The sequence below is a fragment of the Dysidea avara genome, chromosome 3 (genome assembly GCF_963678975.1).
Source record: "Dysidea avara chromosome 3, odDysAvar1.4, whole genome shotgun sequence".
Classification (NCBI taxonomy): Eukaryota; Metazoa; Porifera; class Demospongiae; order Dictyoceratida; family Dysideidae; genus Dysidea; species Dysidea avara.
This window is the reverse complement of record NC_089274.1, coordinates 35,802,815-35,825,783: the sequence shown is the minus strand read 5'-3', so window position 1 is coordinate 35,825,783 and position 22,969 is coordinate 35,802,815. Positions and strand designations below refer to the sequence as shown.

Below are 22,969 nucleotides of genomic sequence, written 5' to 3'. Positions count from 1 at the left end.
CCCCCAAAATGGCCAGGATGAAAAAAGATGTGAAATCTAAGGTGGTGGCCAAGAAATGGCTGTGATGGTAGGTTATTGGCAAAAATTTTAATTTCGACAATTCAGGTGAATTTGGTGCCGAATCCTAGTGGAGGAAGCAAAATTCAGGTGAATTTGTATCCTAGTGGAGGATACAAATTCACCTGAATTGTTGTAATTAAAGTTTTTGCCATTAACCTAGCATCACAGCCAATTCTTGGCCGCCACCTTGGATTTCGCATCTTTTTTCATCCTGGCCATTTTGGGGGCCGCACTCTTTTTTTACAGCTTGGCTGTTTTGGTTTAGATGCATTTTACTACTGCAGTACTGAGACAAGTAGGCCGGCACAGCATAATATACTGTTAAACTCAGAGTTCATCTTGGGGATGCCTTTGTGGTCACCAAAAACAAATAACTTACCATCATGTCTGGCCTCCCTTCTAGTCCACTATAAACTTTGAAAGGATATTATTTCCAGATAAACTCAATTATGGCCTGACAACTGGTGTAATTGACCAGAAGTTGTTTGGTGTCTGGACGTTAATTTTTACACTGTATTGATATGAAATTATTCATGAAAATTTTGTAACTCTGGAATTGTTTGTTGTTTAAAGGAAAAGCCATAGCAAGCATGTGTAATAGGCATCCATTTGTTTGCGGTTTTCTAATAGAAGAGTCATATAGCAAGTATGGCTGTGAAAATATTGAAGTAGCATATGCTGTCTTGACTTACTCTGTTGTGCTGTAGACAAGTAAAAAGACAATTATGATAACCATATGTAGTGGAATGGGGAGCCATTGCACCCCCTCTCTTCTACACACACTAGCACACACTTTCATAAATAATATTGTATGCTTCATATTAGAAGTGCCTCTGCAGTCAATTCAGCCACTATGAAAATTGCGGCTAAATGCTTGCCCCAACTGCATAGTGGTCATTCCGTTTCATTTTCAGGTATGTTCTACCTGATATATGGTGTTACCTATGAAGAGTAGTTTGATAAGCACCTTTGCAATCAGTCCAGTAATTATGGAAATTACAGATGATTGGGCACAGCACAAATTGGACACACATTTGCACAACCAAAATCAAGCCTAAGCCTTATAACCATAGTTGATGGTTGAAGGTATCAGTTAGTCATAGTAGAAATAGGAAATTTTTAAAATTCCATAGAAACTTGTTAGAAGGGTTTATTGTTATTCTGAAGGCATTTTTGGGCTTAGTTATGCCTAATTCATACCGCAGAGCTGTTATGAAGGAAAAGTGAGGCTGGTTTTGGGTGATATTTTTAAAAAAAGAAATCCAAACCTCCATGATCCCTACTTTATAGTACTATCACACTGTATGATGATAAACACAGCCACTACTGTGGGTTATTACATGCAGCAATAATTTTGCAATCCTTACCGTAATATTTACTATTTTTAACACCTCAGCGCACAAACATATGACAAGCTTTCAACTTAATAATAGAAAAAAACCAACTACTATATCCATATTATTCACTCAATTAGTTGGGGATGGTTTCTTCACAAAATTTGAAACTATGAAACCATATGATTTTGCACCCTATTTCTCGACCTCTTCTATTGCTATTAGCATTATTTGTGCAATAAACCTTTGATTTATATTGCAAATTGGTAGTGTAGTATATGTGGTAACTATATAACAATTTGGAGGATTCTTCGTGAAGATGCCAACTGGATCTTCTTTCACAATCAGTACTCTAAAAGACTCAGCCTGGGTGCATTTGTCATCATCATATGAATACACTGTGAGTGTTTAAAGGAAATATGATTTTTAAGGAAGGAGATGTAGTATGCTTCTAGCCACAAGATCAATTATGCTCTTGGATTTTGAGTAGACTAGTGCCAGGCGTATTGATACCTGTCTCTGTAATTGGTGTTATGTTTAATAGACACCTATAAAGTTTGTGATTTCCAGGCAAGATAACACTAGTATGCAAAAAAACAAGAGATGAATGATGATATTACAGTGGGAAAATTCATATATTAGCATGTTATAACAACCATTTTGTTCAATGCCAAAGTAGGGATTTTCCCATGCTATAATTCTATCATTTATCTCTTGTTTCACTACTTTGATCCCTACCTCATTTTAAAATTAATATACATGTCTGTTTGGTTTATTTGTTATAGCATACAGCCATGCGTACATGACTGTTCTGTTAGGGTGACTGCTGTATTAGAGTATTTCAAGTCAGCCTTTTACCTACCAGGGAGTGTGGCATATGAATACAACTAGATCTATAATAACAGGGTGTGTCATTGTGATTGAGTAAAGATTATTAAGAGGTGTGGTCTCAGGTGGTACTTGATTATTATTCATCAACCAAGATCATGTTAATAGGAGTGGTCAAGCAGGTGTGGTATTGAGCCTATCGTGAAATTACTGGTATCTTCTGAGCATAAGCACTTAAATAAGTTTGTGGTAGCTAAATATGCTGCTCAAGGAAGGTGTTGATAGGGAAAATTAACACCTAAAAATGGTTTCATTGCATGAAGCAGGATGAAGACATCCCACTGGTGAGTTTGTTATTGTGGTGTAAAAATAGTGGCTGTGTTCTGTTTTGGTTAGCCTCCATCCTTGCGACTATGGTCAGGCAAGAAGACTGGCAGTAAGGATGCGGTGATTATGCTGGCATAATTTCGGGCATAATATGTATGTGTGGGAATCAGAAAATCTACAGATTGCACAGTTCCGTTAAAAAAGATCGAGATACTCTAATAGAGTAGTCAGAAAACTCTAATAGAATAGTCACTGAATATTATTTACTCTAATAAAGCAGTCACATTGCAACAAAATACTCTAATACAGCAACCAGCCAAAGAATTCAAGAGTATTGGAAGCTTAAACATCAATGAAAATGGTCTGATAAAATAATAAACTAGCATTATTAGCCAATAATTATGGTGGCATAATTTTGGGAATAATGGGCAATTCTTAGAAGCGTAATGGTGATTTTTTGAGCACTGCTCAAAAGCATAATGGAACATAGTAGCCTCATGCCTATCTGGCAGGCTGGCAGACAGTCAGACAGAAATTCAAGTTTCGGTAATTCTTTTAAAATTCTATATCCAAGTGTTTTTAATTAATGCTGTATTTGATGTTAGATAGACTAATTACTTGGTAAAGTTGATTATTGTCATTTCTAGAATAATTTTTAAAGGTGGCATGTTAGGGAGAGCACTCTTCATTTTTGGAGGGATCCCTATATAAACAGTACTACCATACTGTTTGATTACACCCCATCCAACCAAGTGTATCAGTGTGTCCAAATTGGAGCAATGAATGTATTGTGGTGTTTGCTGGCTCACAGGATTAAAGTCTGGTATATGATATCCTGCTACTATAATATTAAATTGCAAAATTCTGCAGGTGCATGCTAACAAGCAATTATGAACTACATGCAGCTACTACAAGTAAAAAAACTTAATTGAAGCAGCACATACCATAATTTTATTCATACAAAAATTTCTTGGACAAATTTGTTTTGTAAAAAAGTGAGATACTCTAAGTCATATGAAAATGAAAACTTTTATCTTGAAAATAGTTAAGAGTTAAAGCAGTTAAATTTTTATCTTGGTAGTAGCTGAGAGTTCTAGTGTTACACAATTCACATTTATGTTACGTTGCTGATAGGCTGTGGAATGACTTATGGGGCACCTGCCTTCTGTAGCAAGCCAACGCTCTAGATAAATCACACTTAGTGTCCACTATCCAATGTCCATTGTGTTAAGTAGTGCATGCTCTATTAGAAGAACAAATTAACATATCTTTATGAACTTTATCTATGGCCACTTCAACTGGTAATTTCATTTACGGTCCTAAAATGTTTAGATTCGTGTGGGCAGTATTCAGCAATGATGATATGACTGCTCAATTAGAGTATTTTTTATGGTTTACTGATTGTTCTATTAAAGTACATTGATTACACTATGTACCACACCAAATTTCTGCAGATTTTTACTGGTTGGCTATGAATTTGGCTGCTTTTTGTATCAGTGTAGAGGAGAAAAAGGCATCTGAATTACTAGCCAATTTGAATTTTAAAAAACTAATTAGGTATGCAGCAAGAATGCACAAGTCAATGACAAAGGACCAATGTTAGATTTTTATAAAATATATAATTAGCTGAATTAACATTCACTTCTTGGATATCAGCTCTTTTAGTTGCTAGTTACTTCTGCTTTTTTGGACATTCCTTTTTTGTGCAACTAAGTGTTTTGGCATGAGGGTTCAGGCATTAATTAATAACCTGTCTGTAAATGTAAACTCTTGCCAAATGTTGCATTTTGTTTAGATATTCGATGTAATGACTTACAAATGCCATCCAATGGAGAGATAACATTATGTAGTTCTGGTAGTACAGGAGTGGGTTATGAGAGAGACACTTGTAGTTTCACATGTAACACTGGTTATGAGCTAACTGGTAGTGACACTAGGACCTGTCAGAGTAATGGAAGGTGGAATGGTAGTGATGATGTGTGTAGAAGAGGTGAGCATTTTACATATATTATTTGTCCATTATAGCAACCTTAATTCAACTTGCAGTTTCTTGTCCATCACTTACTAGTCCTAATAATGGAGCAATCGCTTGTTCACTGGGAGATGATGGAGTTCCTTCCTTTGAAGACACTTATAGTTTCACATGTAACACTGGTTATGAGCTAACTGGTAGTGACACTAGGACCTGTCAGAGTAATGGGAGCTGGAGTGGTAGTGAGACCAAGTGTAATAGAGGTGAGCTTGGTGTTTATTTCTGTACCATATGCTATATGTGCTTTTGTGTAGTGGAAGATAGCTGGTATAGCAATTGTCAATCATTTGCATAACTGTAGATGACAGTAACACATGACCTTACCTTCTTCAATGGTGTTAGGCCTAGCTTCCTAGAGTTTGTCGTTAAAATATTAGGATATGAAGCACATGCGCTGCTGTGCATTTATATAAAATTTGCCATGCTTTCAAACCTTTGGCCCTTTTGTTGGTTCACTAGCTTTGATCATTCATGTATCTATGCTTCATCAGAATTGAATAGAGCACATGACAAATGTGATGGCATAACATAGAGTCATGCAACACATAGTTTATCCTCTAATCTTTTGACTGTAGTCAGACAGACAAGCTGGCAGGCAGGCATAGAGTTCATTATATAATCTACAAACGAGTCACTGTATAGAGAGTTCCACAGGAGCTATTACTAGTTGCCATTATCATAACAATATGTCATCACAATCATAAACAGTTTAATTTTTTTCTAAATCTTCTTCCTACAGTAAAGAAAAATAAGTGAAAAGTCAGTCTGAAACCTGCTGATTTTGGTACTCGTAGTTACAAAACAAAAGTGATCAAGCATACACCATCTCTGCAGCTATCCTGGCTCTTGACAGTCTAATTAAAAGGTTTTTGTGCTGCAAATAATGTTGAATGAAAAGAATATGGCTTTAATAACCATGAAAGCAAAGGAAAGCCTGTCTCTAACCAAAAACACTAGTACATCTGCTCCATTGATGGATTGTATGTCCTTGCAATAAAGTCTCAACACTAACTTTATTATAAGGTTGTTCTGAGTTATAAAACACACATGCGTCATGCACACTTCTACATTTGTGCCTTAGAAAAGGTAGTCAGATGTCTACTACAGTAGCCTGATACCCTTTTTGATTGTAGTAATGTGTATGGTTTAATTTTGGTGCCTGAATTGGTATGTGGTATCCATCAATTGCCCCAGCACATTTTGGAAAATTACACTTATCTTCAAACCCTTGTGTGACATTTTGTAATTGACTACCTGTTGGAAAACTCATGTACTTCTTAAGTAGTACCTTTAGTATTGCACATACTATTTCATGCATTATACAAAAACACATGATCCCAAACAAATGCAAAAATGTTTGGCATTCAGATGGTGTGGCTATAAACCAAAGTGTTACTGCTACCCTCTTCTTTACTTTGATGGATTTAAGCATCATTGTATCGGAGTGTTGTAATTTTGGTTGCAACTGTTCAAAGACATACAAAAATGTTTGTTTATCCTTTCACAAAGAACGTCTTTAGCACCACAAAATCCCAATATAGTATTGAGATCTCTACAAAATATATTAGAATTAAGAGGTAAGTTATAATTGATAACTGTAACATCTATAATCAAGACACACAGTAGTGTGTCGTGCGGCCCAAGAAGCCAGCGTGCAACACCGTGAGTATATTAACAGGAAGAAAGAAACTGCAATTTTTGCACCACCGTAGCTCTGTGCTGCCTTTATGAAACAAGACGATTTTTGCAGTGGACACACCTGCCAACTTCAGTATTCCACACACCAAATTTGAGCAAAATTGCTTCAATTGTATGCAACTTCAAAAATTGGCTCCCTTATTTTTCTTCATCTTTTCGCACACTTACAAAAACTGCCATAAAATGCAATTGCCATATCCGATTGCCTTGAAATTTAGCACACAGAAGAGGGGGGGGGGGGGGGGGTATAAAGGCGCATCTTAGTACCAAGTTTGGTGGCTGATTATTCACCAAAAATAACACCAATATGTTGCCATGCCTACAGAGTAAACCGCTTATAAGAAGAAGGAAAATCGGTGTGTGAATAGGTTAACTATTGAGCCTCAAACTTGTGTGGTTTGAAAGAAATCGAGCTAAAAACCACGAATATACAACGGAAAGACCAACAGTGTGTAACAATTATGCAATTGAGATTAGCTAATAAAAAAATGATTACTTGCCACACCTTCCAGAAAAACCGCTTGGAGCAATGCTTTGAAAATCGCTGTACAGATGGAGTAATTATCTTAGAAAGGCTCTTCAATGGTGTAGAAGAATCAGACTTAAAGCCACAGAGTTATAACACAAAATCCAACTTGGTGTAGCAAGTGCGAGATCAAAAAGAGCAGTCATCCTAATAGAGCAGTCACCCTGTAGAGATATCAGCTAGAAACAAGTTACCCTATAGAGAGATCAGCTACAAACAAATCACCCTGTAGAAATATGCGCTGGAAACAAATCACCATGTAGAGAGTTCAGCTAGAAACAAGTCACCCTGAAAGGAGTTCAACTACAAACACTGAGATGAGAGTTTCAGCTACAGTTCAGTTACGTAAGAAGTCACCTCATTACCTATGTGAATATCATTCAGTGTTAAATATACAAATATTTAATCTGACAAAAAGGTGTACACACAATTGCTTTTTTTGTTCCACAATTCCTGCAGTGCAGAAAAAAAAAAGTTAAAAGGGAAGCACCAAAGCCTGTTTATGGCTGGCTCTGTGGCTTTCAAAACTGATATCTAAACGAAAACAGCCAAGCTATAAAAAAAAGAGTGCGGCCCCCAAAAGGCCAGGGTGAAAAAAATGTGAAATCAAAGGTGGCGGCCAAGAAATGGCTGTGATGGTAGGTTAATGGCAAAAATTTTAATAAAAACAATTCAGGTGAATTTGCGTTTCCTCCTCCTAGTTTCCACAATTGATTTCACATCTTTTTTCACCCTGGCCTTTTTAAGGGCCGTACTCTTTTTTTACAGCTTGGCTGTTTTGATTTAGATAGTATAGTCATGTATTTTAAATTATCCTGAAGGCAAACCAGTGAGACTCATGAGTTTATATAGTTCACTAGTATCATATAGTATGGTAGTACTGTATATTAGGGGTCGTGGAGGTTTGCATTTTTCTGGCAAAAATATCACCCAAAAAAGTCAGGCACCTTGGCATTATTGGTTAGGTATAACCAAGCCCAAAAGTGCCTTCAGTATGATCCTAAATGCCACCAGTAGGTTGCTACAAAAATATTTTTTTTTTAAATTTATTCAGTGGAATTTTCTACTGAACTGATTAACTGCTTGATGCCTTCAGACAAACATAACTTGGTAACAGCTAAGGCTATAGGCTTACTTTTTTCACTGTTTAACGTCACATCAGCCCAACAGGTGTCTTTGGGCATACTGCAATGCATACAATGCACACATCATGGACTTACCTTTGTCCTCCTTTGTGTACCATATCTTTTTGCTGACAGTCCAAGGTGTCAATTTACAGTAGCACAATGGCTTCTCTATATTTGTAAACATCTGTATTTTCCATGGTGACTGGATTTATTGCAGAGGTGCTTCTCCTACTGTTCTTCGTTTGCAACACTGTGAAACAGGCTGAACATAGCTAAAAGTGAAGCATAATGGCCACTTCACTTTCAAGTCATAGTTGGGGCGTGCAAATTGTCTGTATTTTTTGTGGTGACTAGATCAATTGCAGAGACACTTCTCCTACTATTCTTTATTTGTAATGCTGTGTAATGGGCAGAACATACAGTGTAGCTGAAAGCGGTCACTTCACATTTGCATCAGTAATTGGTAGTTGGGGCCCACATTTCATTGAAAACGTTACCTCTGACGCCATCCTTTATTTTGATGTGGTATGTGTGGGTTCACCAGTCATAATAATTTTATAAAGAGTAAACAAACAAGTATAAGGAAAAGTTAAGAATTTTAAGTTTGATTAGGGATCATAGAAAAAAGTAGGGAAACAAGGGAGGTCGCCTACACCTGCAAATATACTAGTGGTCATTTAATCCCTAATTCAGTCATGGGCATACAGACTAATTTATGGATGAAATGTTCACTAGTAAATCTGCAGGTGTAGGCAACCTCCCTTGTTTCCCTACTTTTTTCTAATCAAACTTAAAATTTTTATACCTGTTAAATCAAACTTAATGCTAGGCATATGACTTCCCAAATATTTTATATATAATATTAGCATACTGGGACAGACCCATGAAGACTTTTTGGGGCAGGTAGAATTTCTAAAAACTATAAATTAGACAAAAGTACAAGTAGCTGTACACACTCAGATGTTATATACCACCTATACTCCAGTAACGATTGCTTTATGCACATCGGCTGATGTGCTGGTGTCTTATCCATAGTGCTCTATTCTGCTGATGACAATAAACCTATGCGTGATAATTCAGTAGGCTAGGCACAACTCAGTAACAATAACGTATAATGAGACAGCAAAAATATTAAGGCTGCATGTGGTCTGCACGTGACACAAGGTTACACTACACATGACACAAAATCGCTGGTATGGTTCAGTTGATATTTGTTTGTGAACACATAATATTATAGTGATTTAGAGTGGTTCCTTTTCTTCGATTATATATTGGAAAGACAGCAATATGCTGATATACATCCAATGATACAAATTGACTAAAGTTGTACTCAGCTATACATGTTGAAGTTCATCAATACTGGAAGGTGGCAGCTCATTCCATTCTTTAACAGTTCTGTAATAAGCACTGTTGGTATTGTGAGGTGTTAGTTGTTGGTAATATGAAATGTAATTGGTGGAATTGTCTGGTGGTGGAGGTCTGTGGCAAAAAAATAGTTTGGTATTTGCATGGCTGGTTCTTGGTGGTGAATAGTTCTAGATAAGAGTGTCAATCCGTTAACTTTCCATCTTTCTTCAACAATTAAGATCTTTCAACATTGCCGTAACACTGCTATGAAAATCATAATTAGAAAAGACCCATCTTGCTGCTCATCTCTGTACCATTTTAATTTTGTAAATTACTGACTGCTGATATGGATCCCAAACTTGAGTGGCATATTCCAGAATTGGACGAATGAGTGTTGTGTAAGCATTGGATTTGACCTTGCTGGTGCTTTTTCCAAAGTTAAAATTTAGCATTCTGGTGGCTTTATTAGTGATGTTTGTTATATGAGGGCTCCATGAAAGTGTGCTATTGAGTAGAACACCAAAATACTTGTATGAGTCACTTAACTCTGAATTGTTTGATTGTTTAAGATATACATACTTGAAAATGGTGAATGACACCTTGTAACTCTTAGTAAGACAACAATTGCTAATATTAAATTTCATCTGCCACAAATGAGCCCAGTTGGAGATTTCATCAAGATCTCTCTGCAATAAAATAGCATCATTGTCATTACTGATGGTTTGGTATATAACACAGTTAATGTTGTTCACTCACCTTACACTGCTGACTCGCGACTGCTTACTACTCCGCTGCTAATCATCTGGTGGTCCTTCACCCGTCTTCCTGCGGCAGTTGCCACAGACCTCTCCCAATCAAATGATTGTAGAGGTGTTTGGTAAATGTACAAGGCCCCGACAGCTGTAGGATATTTTATTTTTTGAAATATTCTTTGTTTATTGTAATGTAGGGGAGAAAGTGTGAGCCGTTAATATCGGGATTTTTAAAAACACAGATACTTGGGGAGCAAGATGTCTGGGGGCAATACTAGCACTAGTCCCACCCCAGACTCTTGCAACTTTTTTAAGCCAAATAATATTTGAGCTGTGCATAACATGGACCTATTCAGCTGTCATCCTAGTGAAGCCTTGTACTGTCACATTCCCTCTATAAAGGAATGGAGAGGCTGCATGAGCAGCGATAACTCTGCTGACACCCCCTTTTTGATGTAGATGTTGTATGTCTGTATTTTGTTTTAGTTATAATGCATGTTTAAATGCTTGTTTGATGGTTTAACATTTTGGCTTAAGTAAGGCGGGTGTACTGAAAAGGCAGAGGGTGAGCCAGCATTTACCCTAGTGGTAGCAATACTGGTGCAATTATTAACTGTGCGTAGCGTGTTGCCGTCGCTGCTACTGTGCTGTATTGCTGGTGCTGCTGTCTGTTACTGCTGCTACTCTTGTTTGCTTTTAATCTGCAGATGGAGTTTGGATGGGAACTTGCAGGCTATGGTAGTAGGTCTAAAGGGGGGAAGAAAACAAAACAAAACCCAAGAAGGACAGGAAAAGGAACAAGAACAACAACACACACGACACCACAACATGTATACAACACTTATAGTATGGGTTTTGACGAGCATGAATGCAACTGTTGTGTAGAGTGGTATATACCCACATGTGTGCAAAGTGACCATCATGTGCATTGGCATACAGCTAGTAAGTTAACTAAACACTTTTTGAAATTGTGCATATGGCGGTGCAACAAGGGTGGGTGGGGGCTGAATGGGGATAACTGTGTAGGACACAAGGTGATAGGGGCACGAGGTGTTTGTGCTAAACGTGTTCAGTGCACGTGCGCTGAGCATTCTATTTGGAACCCACCTTAATTTTCTTTTGTGCACGCTTGTTCCCTGTGCTGATTCATTTGTAATACCCCTGTTTTGCTATATGCCTGTTGCTCCTTCCAACATTAATTCATTTAAACAATCGTTTAAATCCCATTTAATGTTGTTCACTCACCTTACACTGCTGACTCGCGACTGCTTACTACTCCGCTGCTAATCATCTGGTGGTCCTTCACCCGTCTTCCTGCGGCAGTTGCCACAGACCTCTCCCAATCAAATGATTGTAGAGGTGTTTGGTAAATGTACACGGCCCCGACAGCTGTAGGATATTTTATTTTTTGAAATATTCTTTGTTTATTGTAATGTAGGGGAGAAAGTGTGAGCCGTTAATATCGGGATTTTTAAAAACACAGATACTTGGGGAGCAAGATGTCTGGGGGCAAGACTAGCACTAGTCCCACCCCAGACTCTTGCAACTTTTTTAAGCCACAGAAAGGGAGCAGTTAAGGTGACCTTTCACCCAAGGATCTGATTGTGATTGGTGTTTGGGTGGTCGTTGTATTATTCCTTTATACAAAAAATGAAAGACAAAAAAAAAAAAAACACATTAATTACTATTATTCTTTTATATAATGAAGTACCTGAATCATTCATCACTTGTGATTGAATAATTTTGTGTACGATATGAGCTATAACAATGCAATAAACTAAATGAGTACGTAACACATTAGTAAGGTAACTAATGACTTGAAGTGGCATGGCTGCTGCCACCTTGAGAGATAGGTGCTGATACCAGGCGCTTGGAGAGGTGGGCAAGTTGTCGTGGTGGGGTCCTGATATATTGCTGGTAAGCATCACTTCTCCATCTTCCAAGCATCTTAATGTGGGCGTCTGGTATGAATGCTTGAGCTACGGTTGTAGCTGCCCCTATCCGGAAGCTGTGAGTATTGTATTGCTGTGTGTTTATTTGGAGATGGTCTAAGAGAGTGTCTAATTTTTGACTGAACAGCAAGCGGGTAAGATATCTATGATCCTTGGTGATGAACAATGGGCCAGGTTGAGCTCCCCTTATGGAGAGATAAGGTATTAGCCCGGATATAGGGCAAATAGAGTTGTCGGTTGCTCCCAGGTAGATATCCGTGCCCTGCCTAAATGGATCTGTTTTTGACTGCTTGATGTGTACTTTGATGAGCTGGGGGTTATTGCGGTTGTCGACCGAGATGTCGCTTAGAGATAGATGTGTTGATGCATCATAATCATGTTGGGTTGGCACTGTAAACTCGCTCACTCTCAGGAAGCCGAAGAAAGCCAGGCAGCAGGCTGCCCAAAGCATTGTGTTGTCATAAGACGATTTCTGGGAGAGCAAGTGTTTGGCTTTCTGCATTATTTGGAGGGTGATGGGTAATCGTGTTCGCTGGGGGGATGCAGCTGCTTGACTTCTTTTGATTCCAACTAGTGCAAGCTGAAGCCTGGGGGTAAACTGGTTGTTGAGGTCTGTGTGAAAGCTGGACAAAACTTGAATGTGGCGAACAGCAGATAAATATACTTTAATAGTGCCATATGACAGATTGCTAACCGCCAATGATGTGACAAACAACAGCAGGGTGTGTTCACTTGCTGGCATGGACAGCAGTCCAAATTCTGCACAGAAGCTTGTAAACCTTTTCCAGCCTGCGGAGTAAGTCGATCTTGTTGTGGGAGCTAAACCAAGAGTGATGAACTGTTGGGCTTGGCTTTGTAGCTGCTGGATGTTACTATAAGCAAGTGTGGCTGCCCCTTGTGGATGACCTGCAGTAGGGAGGTAAAGGTAGCCTGGTTTACTTTTATTCGTCCAATGCACAATTGATAAAACTATACAAGAGCCGATGTACCCGTCACCAAGCATATAGGGGGGGGGATGGGTAATTAGTAAATGAGAAACATTGAAAACATACAATGGGTATTATTGAGAAACGTTCAATATACAATGTTACTAAAACTGACAACTATTGAGAAACGTTCAATATACAATGTTACTAAAACTGACAACTATTGTGTATATGATAACTACGAGTGCAGAAGGTTAAGATGAGTACTATTTGGGTGTAAGAAGTCAATTGGTGAGTGGGAGCAATTTCCGGAGATTACGACGAAATGTAGATGACGTCCAATCTGGTCTTTTTGGTGAGATAAGAGCTACCAGGGCTGGTGGGATAGATTCTGGTCTGGTTGACGCTTGTGGATGAAGCCTTAAGAACCGTGCCAGCTGATTCCTGGACAGGAAATCTGCTGAAGTATTTAGCACCCCTGGGATATGGGACACTTCTATGTTGATGTCAAACATTGCTGTGAGGAACCACAAGCACCGAAGTAGGTGCATTGCCATAGGGTCCTTAGAAGATCCTTTCTTTGTTGCTTCTACGACACTAAGATTATCACACCTGAACTCAGTTTTATACTGTGACAATGTCTTGCTCCAAATGGCACAGGATAGCACAATTGGGACAAGCTCTTTTTCCATTATACTGATAGAAGCCCAGTCGGCTGACCACGAGAGCTGAAACCATCTTCCATTAAAGTGTGCCCCACAACCCCATGAACCAGAGGCATCTGTGGTTATCTGATAGTCACAATGGCTGGTTGAGGGGGCATTGTGAAGAAAGCTGATACCATTCCATCTAGTGATGAACATGTGCCACCATTGTAAGTCTGAACGGAAACTTTTTGTGAGTCTGGTGTAAAAGGAGAGTCGTTTAACTTTGGCAGCTGTGGCATACATGTGAGCCACAAATGTGCGGCCAGGCTTTACTACCTTAGTGGCATGCTGAAGTAATCCGACGAGTGAGAGTATTTCACGTTTAGTGGCTTTTTTCTTGCGGAGCCAGGATCTAACTGTGGTGCGGATGCGGGATAACTTCTCATTTGGTAGGCGTGCTTCCATCTGTTTCGTGTCCAGAGTGATTCCTAAAAAGGTCAGCGAATTGGTTGGTCCTTCAACCTTCTCTAGAGCTAGTGGTATGCCAAGCTGGGAACATACCTGCTTAACAACACATAGATTATGTTGGCAACTAGAAGACTGTGGAGGGGCTATCAGAAGGAAATCGTCAAGGTAGTGCAGAAGAGGTGTTACTCCCTGCTGCTCCAGGATCCATGATAGAAGATCAGCTAGGACGTTGAAGAGTTTGGGAGCTGAACGCAGCCCAAAGGGGAGGCAAGTATCTATGAATATCTGATGTCTCCAGCGCATGGCCAGTAGGTGGCGGTCTGCTGGATGTACTGGGAGCAATCTAAATGCGTGTTTGATGTCGATCTTTGCCAACAATGTTCCTTGGCCCAGCTGTATGATGTGCTTAATGGCACTGTCTATGGTGATGTAAGACAAAGAGCACAAAGTCTTAGGGATGCCGTCATTAACACTGTGGTTGGCAGGGTGGGATAAGTCAGTTATGAGTCTCCATTTATTCGGTTGATGGTTCTTCGGTATGACTCCGAAACGGCTTATATGCAACTGTGAGGCCCATACAGTATGGTATGGGCCCACTATGCGATGTTGAGCAAGTTCCTCTGCCAGGTACTGGTCTACCACCTCTGGGTGTTCCAGGGCACATGGAAGGTTCCGTTTGGCTGATTTCAATGATTTCTGAGAGCTGTAGCCAACTCTGAAGCCATGAAGGAGACCTGATATGAAGAATGAGGTTAACTCCTGGTTTGGATAGTATCTTAGCAGGGAAATCCAGTTATTTGTCTGTAATGGGGTTGTAATTGCCATGGCTGTGGGTGGCACAATTGCTACATGTTTAGCAGTACTGATGTGCGATTTCCATTGCGGTATCCAATTGTCATACGAGGTGCACCTTGGAGTGGTCATGGTTGCTTCCACTTCAGGAATGTTTACATCTGAGGGGGGAGGAGAGGTAATGATTTGTGCAGTCATGCATGCACACAATACGTGCAAAATTGTGATGTCAAAAGCAGCACTACTTAGCCATGAATGCATGACACTTCCCCCTTTACGTGTACAGTTAACCAGCTAACTGTTATCAAGCTAGCCTCCGTGTATATTATGTACGTACATATGATTAAAAGATTGTGCTTACATACAGACACTTTGTATATGGCAAACAATGTTAACAATGTGATAATATACACTGCAGTTAGTTGTGGGCGTGGCTTGTCTCAGTTGTGGGAGGTGGTGGTAGGAGCACCAAGAAGGGGTCGCCTTTTATTCATGTTTGGGCAAAATAGAGCCTTGTGTCTTGTATCTGTCACTCTAGAATTGAACACACATCTGTAGCAGCGGTGCTCAAACTTGCAATCGGGGTAAGGGCAGTTGGGATTGGGACTGTCGTTCCACTCAAGGCATATCTTCCGTTCCCTTGGTTGGGAATAGTTGGCAGAATAGCGCTGTGGACCTTGCCTAGTGTAAGATGGTGTATACTGTGGTGGGAACTGCTTGACTCTATCAGGAAAGGCCCTTTTCCAGATGTTCATTTCCACTGATGACCAGTCCTTCAATCCAGTGGCCGATGCTTTCAGCCTAAAGTGTCGATCGTAATTTAACCAGCCACCTTCACAGCAATTCTGAGAAGAGTCAATAATCATTTGCTGGTAGCCAATGAGGTCAGCTGTCCGATCAGGTTCTTTTTTAGAAATAATAGCAGTGTAAATGCCGAAGCATTGCACCCACTCTATGATATTAGCAACATCGTGATGCTTCTGCTTAGGACTGGATGTGCTGTCCCCCGTGTAATACTCTTGAGATAAGAGCTTCTGAGGGAGAAGGTCGGCCATTTCGACAAACAGTCCATGCTGTGCTCTTGATACCAACTTGGCAGGAATTGGGGGCAGCCCACTGCTCACCAGGACAGGAGGGAGGTTCGCCGAAGCAGAGCCTGGTGTTGGAGACGGTGTTTTAGTGCTACCCGCTGGTGCTGTGGGTAGCTCAAACTCTTCAACGTGGTCAAGGCTCCTACCACCAGTGCTTTGATCTAAACGTTGTGTGGACAAATTCGGGAGTTAATTACTAATCAGCTATGTGTTGTTCATATACTAAAAACAATAAATTGAAGCTATCATCTTCTGCTGTCAAAGGACGCGAAGGGGAGACTTGGCTATCGGTAGATCTGTTTGTGGAGTCCGACGTGGTAGAAGGACTGTTGCTCGCGGGTGTCGCGGAATTACTGGGTCGACTGTCCGACGTTCGGTCTGAGCCGCTGGCAGAAAGAGATTTGAGTATGGTGGTCACAATATTGGGGATGTCAGCTGCGGTGAGACTCTCGGCTGTGCTTTCCTCCTCTGTTCGACGCTGGCGTTTGTCCGTGCTTCGTCCTTCGTCGCCATTTTCACTGCTCTGCCTTGTTCTCTTTCGAGACGTCGGTGTTGCGGCTGCCGATTTGCCCTTCGCAGATCTCTGGAGGATCTTCTTCGCGGCGGTCTTTCTCTTTGGCATCGCGGATAACTGTGTAGGACACAAGGTGATAGGGGCACGAGGTGTTTGTGCTAAACGTGTTCAGTGCACGTGCGCTGAGCATTCTATTTGGAACCCACCTTAATTTTCTTTTGTGCACGCTTGTTCCCTGTGCTGATTCATTTGTAATACCCCTGTTTTGTATGCCTGTTGCTCCTTCCAACATTAATTCATTTAAACAATCGTTTAAATCCCATTTATCTGCAAATAAGCGTATAGGTGATGAGATGTTTTTACTAATGTCATTTATGTATAACAAAAACATAAGGAAACCTAATACAGCTCCTTGGGGAACTCCCAATGTAGCAGGAACATCATTTCCACTCTTTTTGTCAGCTGTTGGGATATTCATTGAAGAATCTTACCAATAATACTGTACCATAAGACTGTAACTTATAAACAAACGTTGGCGGGGCACGGTGTCAAAATCTTTGGCAAAATCCAAAAAGGAACACATCAATTTGACTCGATCGTCATACTCTTGGCTAGTTCCTCAATTATCGAAAGTAGTTGGGTAGTACATGAGTGATCTGTCCTGGAACCATGGTTAAGTATGTTGTTCTGTTCTATATAAGTGTGGCATAATAGAATGATAAATCAACCTTACAACACACAGACGTAATTGAGATGGGCCTGTAGTTAGCTGGTATAGTTCTGTCACCCTTTTTATATATAGATATAACATTACCTTGAAGCCAGTCACTAGGAAGCATTCCTTCATTAAATGACTGAGAATACCGGTAGGGATACTGTCTGGATTAACAGATTTACTTGAGTCTAATTTTTCTAAAATACATTTACTAGAGAAATCAACATTGTGGACCACAGGAAATTTATTCAATGGTAGGATAGGTATGTCAGAGCTTTCATGAGTAAAAGACGAAAACTGTTGGTTAGGTGCATTTGCTTTATTCATTGATGAAGGCAGTATTATATCACTGACAGGAAGGGTAGCAATATTTGAGTGATCGCACCGAAGTTTCTTCTAGCTAGGACAGATTGGTTCGGTTGTTGTCGTGTGAAAGGGTGTTACTTGTGATATGGTGTTTCTCAGATTTTCAACTGGTTTTACTGTCATGTTGCAATAGCAATAATGCAATTCTAAGTGGGTGTGCATACTACAATGAACCTGTAATATTATACATTGGGTTTAAAAATGAATGTTATTAAACTAAAACCAAGCGTGGTACAAATATCATTTAATGTTGTATACAACTTATGTAACACACCTGTCCAAAATCTAATGTGTATCTCTCATAATCCTTGCTTAGATACAGTGAAATTATTTTCTAGCCTACTTATTATTTTCTATGGCTACTTGTAATTTGAACACTACTTGGATATCACATGATTATGACATGGACAGTTTATGACCCAATGCAGGTATTTAAATTACTTTTTAGTTATTTGCCCAGGACTTACTGATCCTAATAATGGAACAATCATTTGTTCACCGGGAGATAATGGAGCTCCTTCCTATGAAGACACTTGTAGTTTCACATGTAACACTGGTTATGAGCTAACTGGTAGTGACACTAGGACCTGTCAGAGTGATGGGAGCTGGAGTGGTACTGAAGCCATGTGTAGAAGAGGTGAAAATGGTGTCCGTATTTGTAACTGTTTGCTTTAGTAAGGTCTTTCATGTAGTTCCATGTACTTCATGTAGTTCCATGTACTTCACTGAATGACCCTAATAATGGAACAATCACTTGTTCACTGGGAGATGATGGAGTTCCCTCCTATGAAGACACTTGTAGTTTCACATGTAACACTGGTTATCAGTTGACCGATAGTGACACTAGGACCTGTCAGAGTGATGAGAGCTGGAGTGGTGATGAGACTATTTGTACTGGTAAAGCAGTGTTTCAGTCCGTATCTGTTCAATGTGTATATCAAAATGCAACCCACCCACTTTTAAGAGATCAGAGGCACTCTTTACTTACATTACATCATCAACAACTGTTATGGCCACTACACATGTGACCCACTAACCATATACCTGACTAGATCAAGACATACTTTAGTGTGTCATGCAATCTAAGGAACTAGCATGGCATACCAATATGTTGTTAGCAGGAAGAAAAAATGTGATTTTCACTCATACATAGCTCTGTAATCCTTAGTTTGAATGGAGCAGATTTTATAGTGTGTAGTAGTTTCCTACGTGGTAGTGTAGCCTGCATACAAAATATTCCTGGCCATTTCTGAGAAGAGTTTTAATTTTGCTTAGTGTTAGCAAGAGTGATTATGAACTCTTGTTGTTAGTGTTTCTGTACACCTTGTGAAAATTGCTGTAAAACACAAATGTATAATCCAATTATGTTGAATTTGGCACACAACTTAAGGTATTAAGTTCATGTGAATGCAATAAACATATCCAGAGTTGTGGCTGATTATCCATGTTAAATTATTTGTTGTTCAGTGAACATAAACTAAACGAACTAGTATTATGTGACCGGATCTGTGAAAGCCCAGCATAGCCTAAATTTACAGTATAAACCATTGATTACAATTGATAAAATAATTGTGTATTTCATAAAATTTTAAATGCTATATCTTTGTGAAGAAAAGATCTAACAGTAAAAACTTTGATATCACTTTATTTGCCTACTCAAGAGGAGTTCAAAAATCTTTTGTTTCATTGCAGTAGACTAACGGATATATGAGTTACAGACCCTTTTTCAGCCAAATCAAACTGATTGTACATGACTGATTTTTACTCACCGATTTCGTCTCTGTATGTAGTGAAGAAAAGTGATGTAAAGAAAAACTTACCAGCAATGAATTTACCTATTCATGACAAACATGATGGTGCAAGTTGCAACTCTGTACACTATGGCGTTCTAAAGTTACAATGATTTTGTAAGCGCCTGTAATTTATTTTTCCTGTAATTACTGTGCAAATCGATCTTTCTGTTGTTGCTACTTTGTAGGGCTGTAACTCCAAAAGGTATTGGCATACAAGACTGAAACTTTGCCAGAGCATACATTTGGCTATGTAGATTATAAAATATTTGATATTAAGGAATTTTAAAAGTGTACCATTATGCCATTTTTTCATATAGATCCGGTCTCATACGTATTATAATATAAATTTAAGGGTTCGAGTGATAAAAAGTAGTTAAACAAGAATGATGGTATTACAGTATAGCTCAGTAGAAAATCCCTACTTAGCATTGAATAAAGGAATTGTTGTAACACACCAATGTAGGGATCCCACCGTGCTATGTTGTAATACCATCATTCTTATATATCTTGTTTCAATACTTTTTATTGCTGGTATCTATACTTCATTTTTGCCAGTAGCATTACTAGGCACCTCAAATGAAAATTTTAAAAGCAACACAACATCAACTTTGCCATCAGTAATTGAAATGTGAATCATTATATACATCATTTATTTTTACGTTTAGATATTCAGTGTATTAACCTGACAACACCATCCAATGGAGAGATAACATCATGTAGCTCTGGTAGTATAGGAGTAGGTTTTGAGAGAGACACATGCAGTTTCATATGTAACACTGGTTATGAGCTAACTGGTAGTGACAATAGGACTTGTCAAAGCGATGGGAGCTGGAGTGGTGATGAAATTATGTGCAATAAAATAAGAGGTGTGTTATGGAATAGACATGCACACACACACACACACACACACACACACACACACACACACACACACACACACACACACACACACACACACACACACACCACACACACACACACACACACACACACACACACGCACACACACACACGCACACACACGCACACACATACACACACACACACACACACGTACATAGCTCTACTACTGTATATACAGGTAAGTAATATTAATGCAACGCATATGCTGTTTGATACCATAAATGACTAAAGTTTGGTGGAATTCTTACTCTATAATATTTGCTATTATCATAGAGGTTTGGACTTTTTTACCCAAAACCAGCCTCATTTTTTCTTCATGACAGCTTGGCCATATTGATAGACATAACCATGCTCATAAATGTCTTCAGAGTGATCCCAAACCCTTCAAACAAGTTTCTATGATTTTTTCATTTAGCACAATTTTTAAAACTAACTGAGGCCTTTAGCTAAGCATATCTCAATTATGGGTAAGGCTCTGGCTTGATTTCTTCACTGTTCAACATTGTTTTTACCTAAGATGTGCCTTTTTGCCAACCATAGCAGCTACAATGCATGCATCATGAACTTACTTTTGTCCTCCTTTGTGTCTCATTTCTTTCTCCACCACTGTGTAGGTGTTGATTTGTGGTAACTTGTGATGGCTTCAGTGTTTTATTTTCTGTAGTGTGACAGGATTTATTGCGTAGATGTTTCTTTTACTGTTCTTTGTTTGTAATGCTGTATAACAGGTGCAACATAGCAATTCTCTTTTCAGTAATTGATAGTTTGGGCGTGCATTGAGTCGTAATATCCATGTGACTGGATTAATTATTAAGAGGCACTTTATTGTGTAACAGGTGGAATATACGTAGCTGAGAATGAAACAGGATAGCCACTCCATCTTTCAGTCATCAGTGGCGTAGCCAGGAAAAAAGTTTTACCGAGGCAAAGTTTATATATTGACCAAATGGAGAGGGTCTATTTCTAACTCAACTGATTCACAAATGCTTTTAAACATGGGTGGTACAGGATTTGCAGGTTGGATGAAGGAACTGAACCATTTTAGAAGACTCTGGGCATTTTTCTACATGTCATAAGTAATGCTCCAGCATACAGTATACCATGCTTCAATTATTGGACTAGTTTAATTGCATGCAACACAACTTACTCCGGAGATATTTTGAGCAGTCAGGCCATCCATGAACTGCATCCATGAACTGTCATAGTCATGCACGCTACATTTTACTGATCTGATGTGATGTTTAAGCCTGAGATGATTATCTCTTTCATGTGATGCTCAACTGCATACGCTAAGCATGTCAAGCTAGGAAGTCTGGGGGAATGCTTCCTCAAGGAAAATTTTGTATATGCTTTGAAAAGGCATGTGGAGCAGGCTATTTTTTTGATTGTAACTGTTAATGCACAGTATACATGATCAATTAGCCCGATGCCATGCAGTTATCTCATTGGAATATTTGAAAAGTAATGTAAAGACAATTTACATAAATAGAAATAATCAAGCAGTGTAATGAGAACAGTGGCTATAATCTGTATTGAATGCTCTATTAGAGTATATTATGATGACTGCTCTATTAGAGTATCTCGATCTTTTACAAATTCAAGCCACACAATTGACACAAAATAGAATCTATGGCTGTAGTACCAAGCAGGGCTGGAGCCTATGGTGACATGGTGCCTTTCATGGTGCTGGATCACTTTTCAGCTACTGGGGTACAGTACTGCTGTCTAGTAACGTCTGAGTAAAAAATCCGGGGTGCCAAAACTCAGGCCTGCTCAGCCTGTTGTTGAGCATTTTTACCGAGGCAGCTGCCTCGGTTGCCCCAATGGTAGCTACAGTATGCCACTGGTCATCAATAGTCAGAGCATGTGCTCAGTTGCACACTAAATTTAAATGATGTATCTGGTGCTATTCTTTTCTTTGATGCAGTATGCATTGGTTCACAAGTAGGAATGCATCAATTTAAGGTACATAATAGGTGGGTAAAAGCAAATGCTGGTATTAATAGGCACAATTTTTGTGTAGGAACATACTGTAAACATTGTACAAAAATTGAAATGCTCTAATAGAGCAATCAGCCACAAAATATCAACATACATTTGCTAATTGTTATGGGAAAAGTAAATAGTGATTGAGATACTCGAATAGAACAGTGACATATTTATGTTATATATGGTAAGAATGAAGTCTAATAGAACAGTCACTTTAAGGTGAAACTGTAGATGCACTTAGAAATGGTCAATTAGCAAACCCAGGGAGAAATGATGTGCAAGACTTGCAAGCAAGATTGCATAAAAAAATTTTTCCTTTTTATTACAAGATTCTTGCAAGTCTTGCAAAATTTTTGCAAGCAATGCAAATGTAGCGTATAAGATTCTTGCACGGAAATGTCCAGTTTCTTACAGGTAGTACTAAAAGCCGGAACGGGGCGCGCGCCAAGTTAATAATCATTTTGGCAGATTGTACACCGTTTCTTACTATCACATAGTGACTAGACTTATACTCTAGATTGCAAGACGGTTGTCAGTTACAATTTATTTCGCTGGCGATATCACGTAAAAAACAGCCAATCAGATACTTCGAAAGAATTTGAAAATGTCTGGTCACTTATCATTAGTTGTTTTTCACGTGAGTCCTATTCAGAATTTTTGTACGACTGACAACCGACATGCAAAATACGATAGGCATGCTAGAAATCGCTCGGAGTTTCTATTTAATGCCCAATGCAAGAATGCATTTTGCAATCACCTACTTGGAAAAGCTATCATTTAAC

General features: G+C 39.1%; 2 protein-coding genes across 2 annotated transcripts in view; both read left to right on the top strand.

Moving 5' to 3' along the window:
- Window positions 1–22,969, top strand: part of LOC136250839 (uncharacterized) — a 177,557-nt gene that overhangs the window by 99,450 nt on the left and 55,138 nt on the right. The window lies entirely within an intron of this gene.
- The window catches only part of LOC136251615 (uncharacterized), a 90,836-nt gene that overhangs the window by 44,973 nt on the left and 22,894 nt on the right, over window positions 1–22,969 (top strand). The window contains exons 4-8 of the mRNA XM_066044072.1: window positions 4,345–4,539; window positions 4,596–4,784; window positions 17,951–18,139; window positions 18,214–18,399; window positions 19,961–20,161. Of these exons, the coding sequence (XP_065900144.1) occupies window positions 4,345–4,539; window positions 4,596–4,784; window positions 17,951–18,139; window positions 18,214–18,399; window positions 19,961–20,161 (960 nt within the window). The remainder of the gene's footprint in view (window positions 1–4,344; window positions 4,540–4,595; window positions 4,785–17,950; window positions 18,140–18,213; window positions 18,400–19,960; window positions 20,162–22,969) is intronic.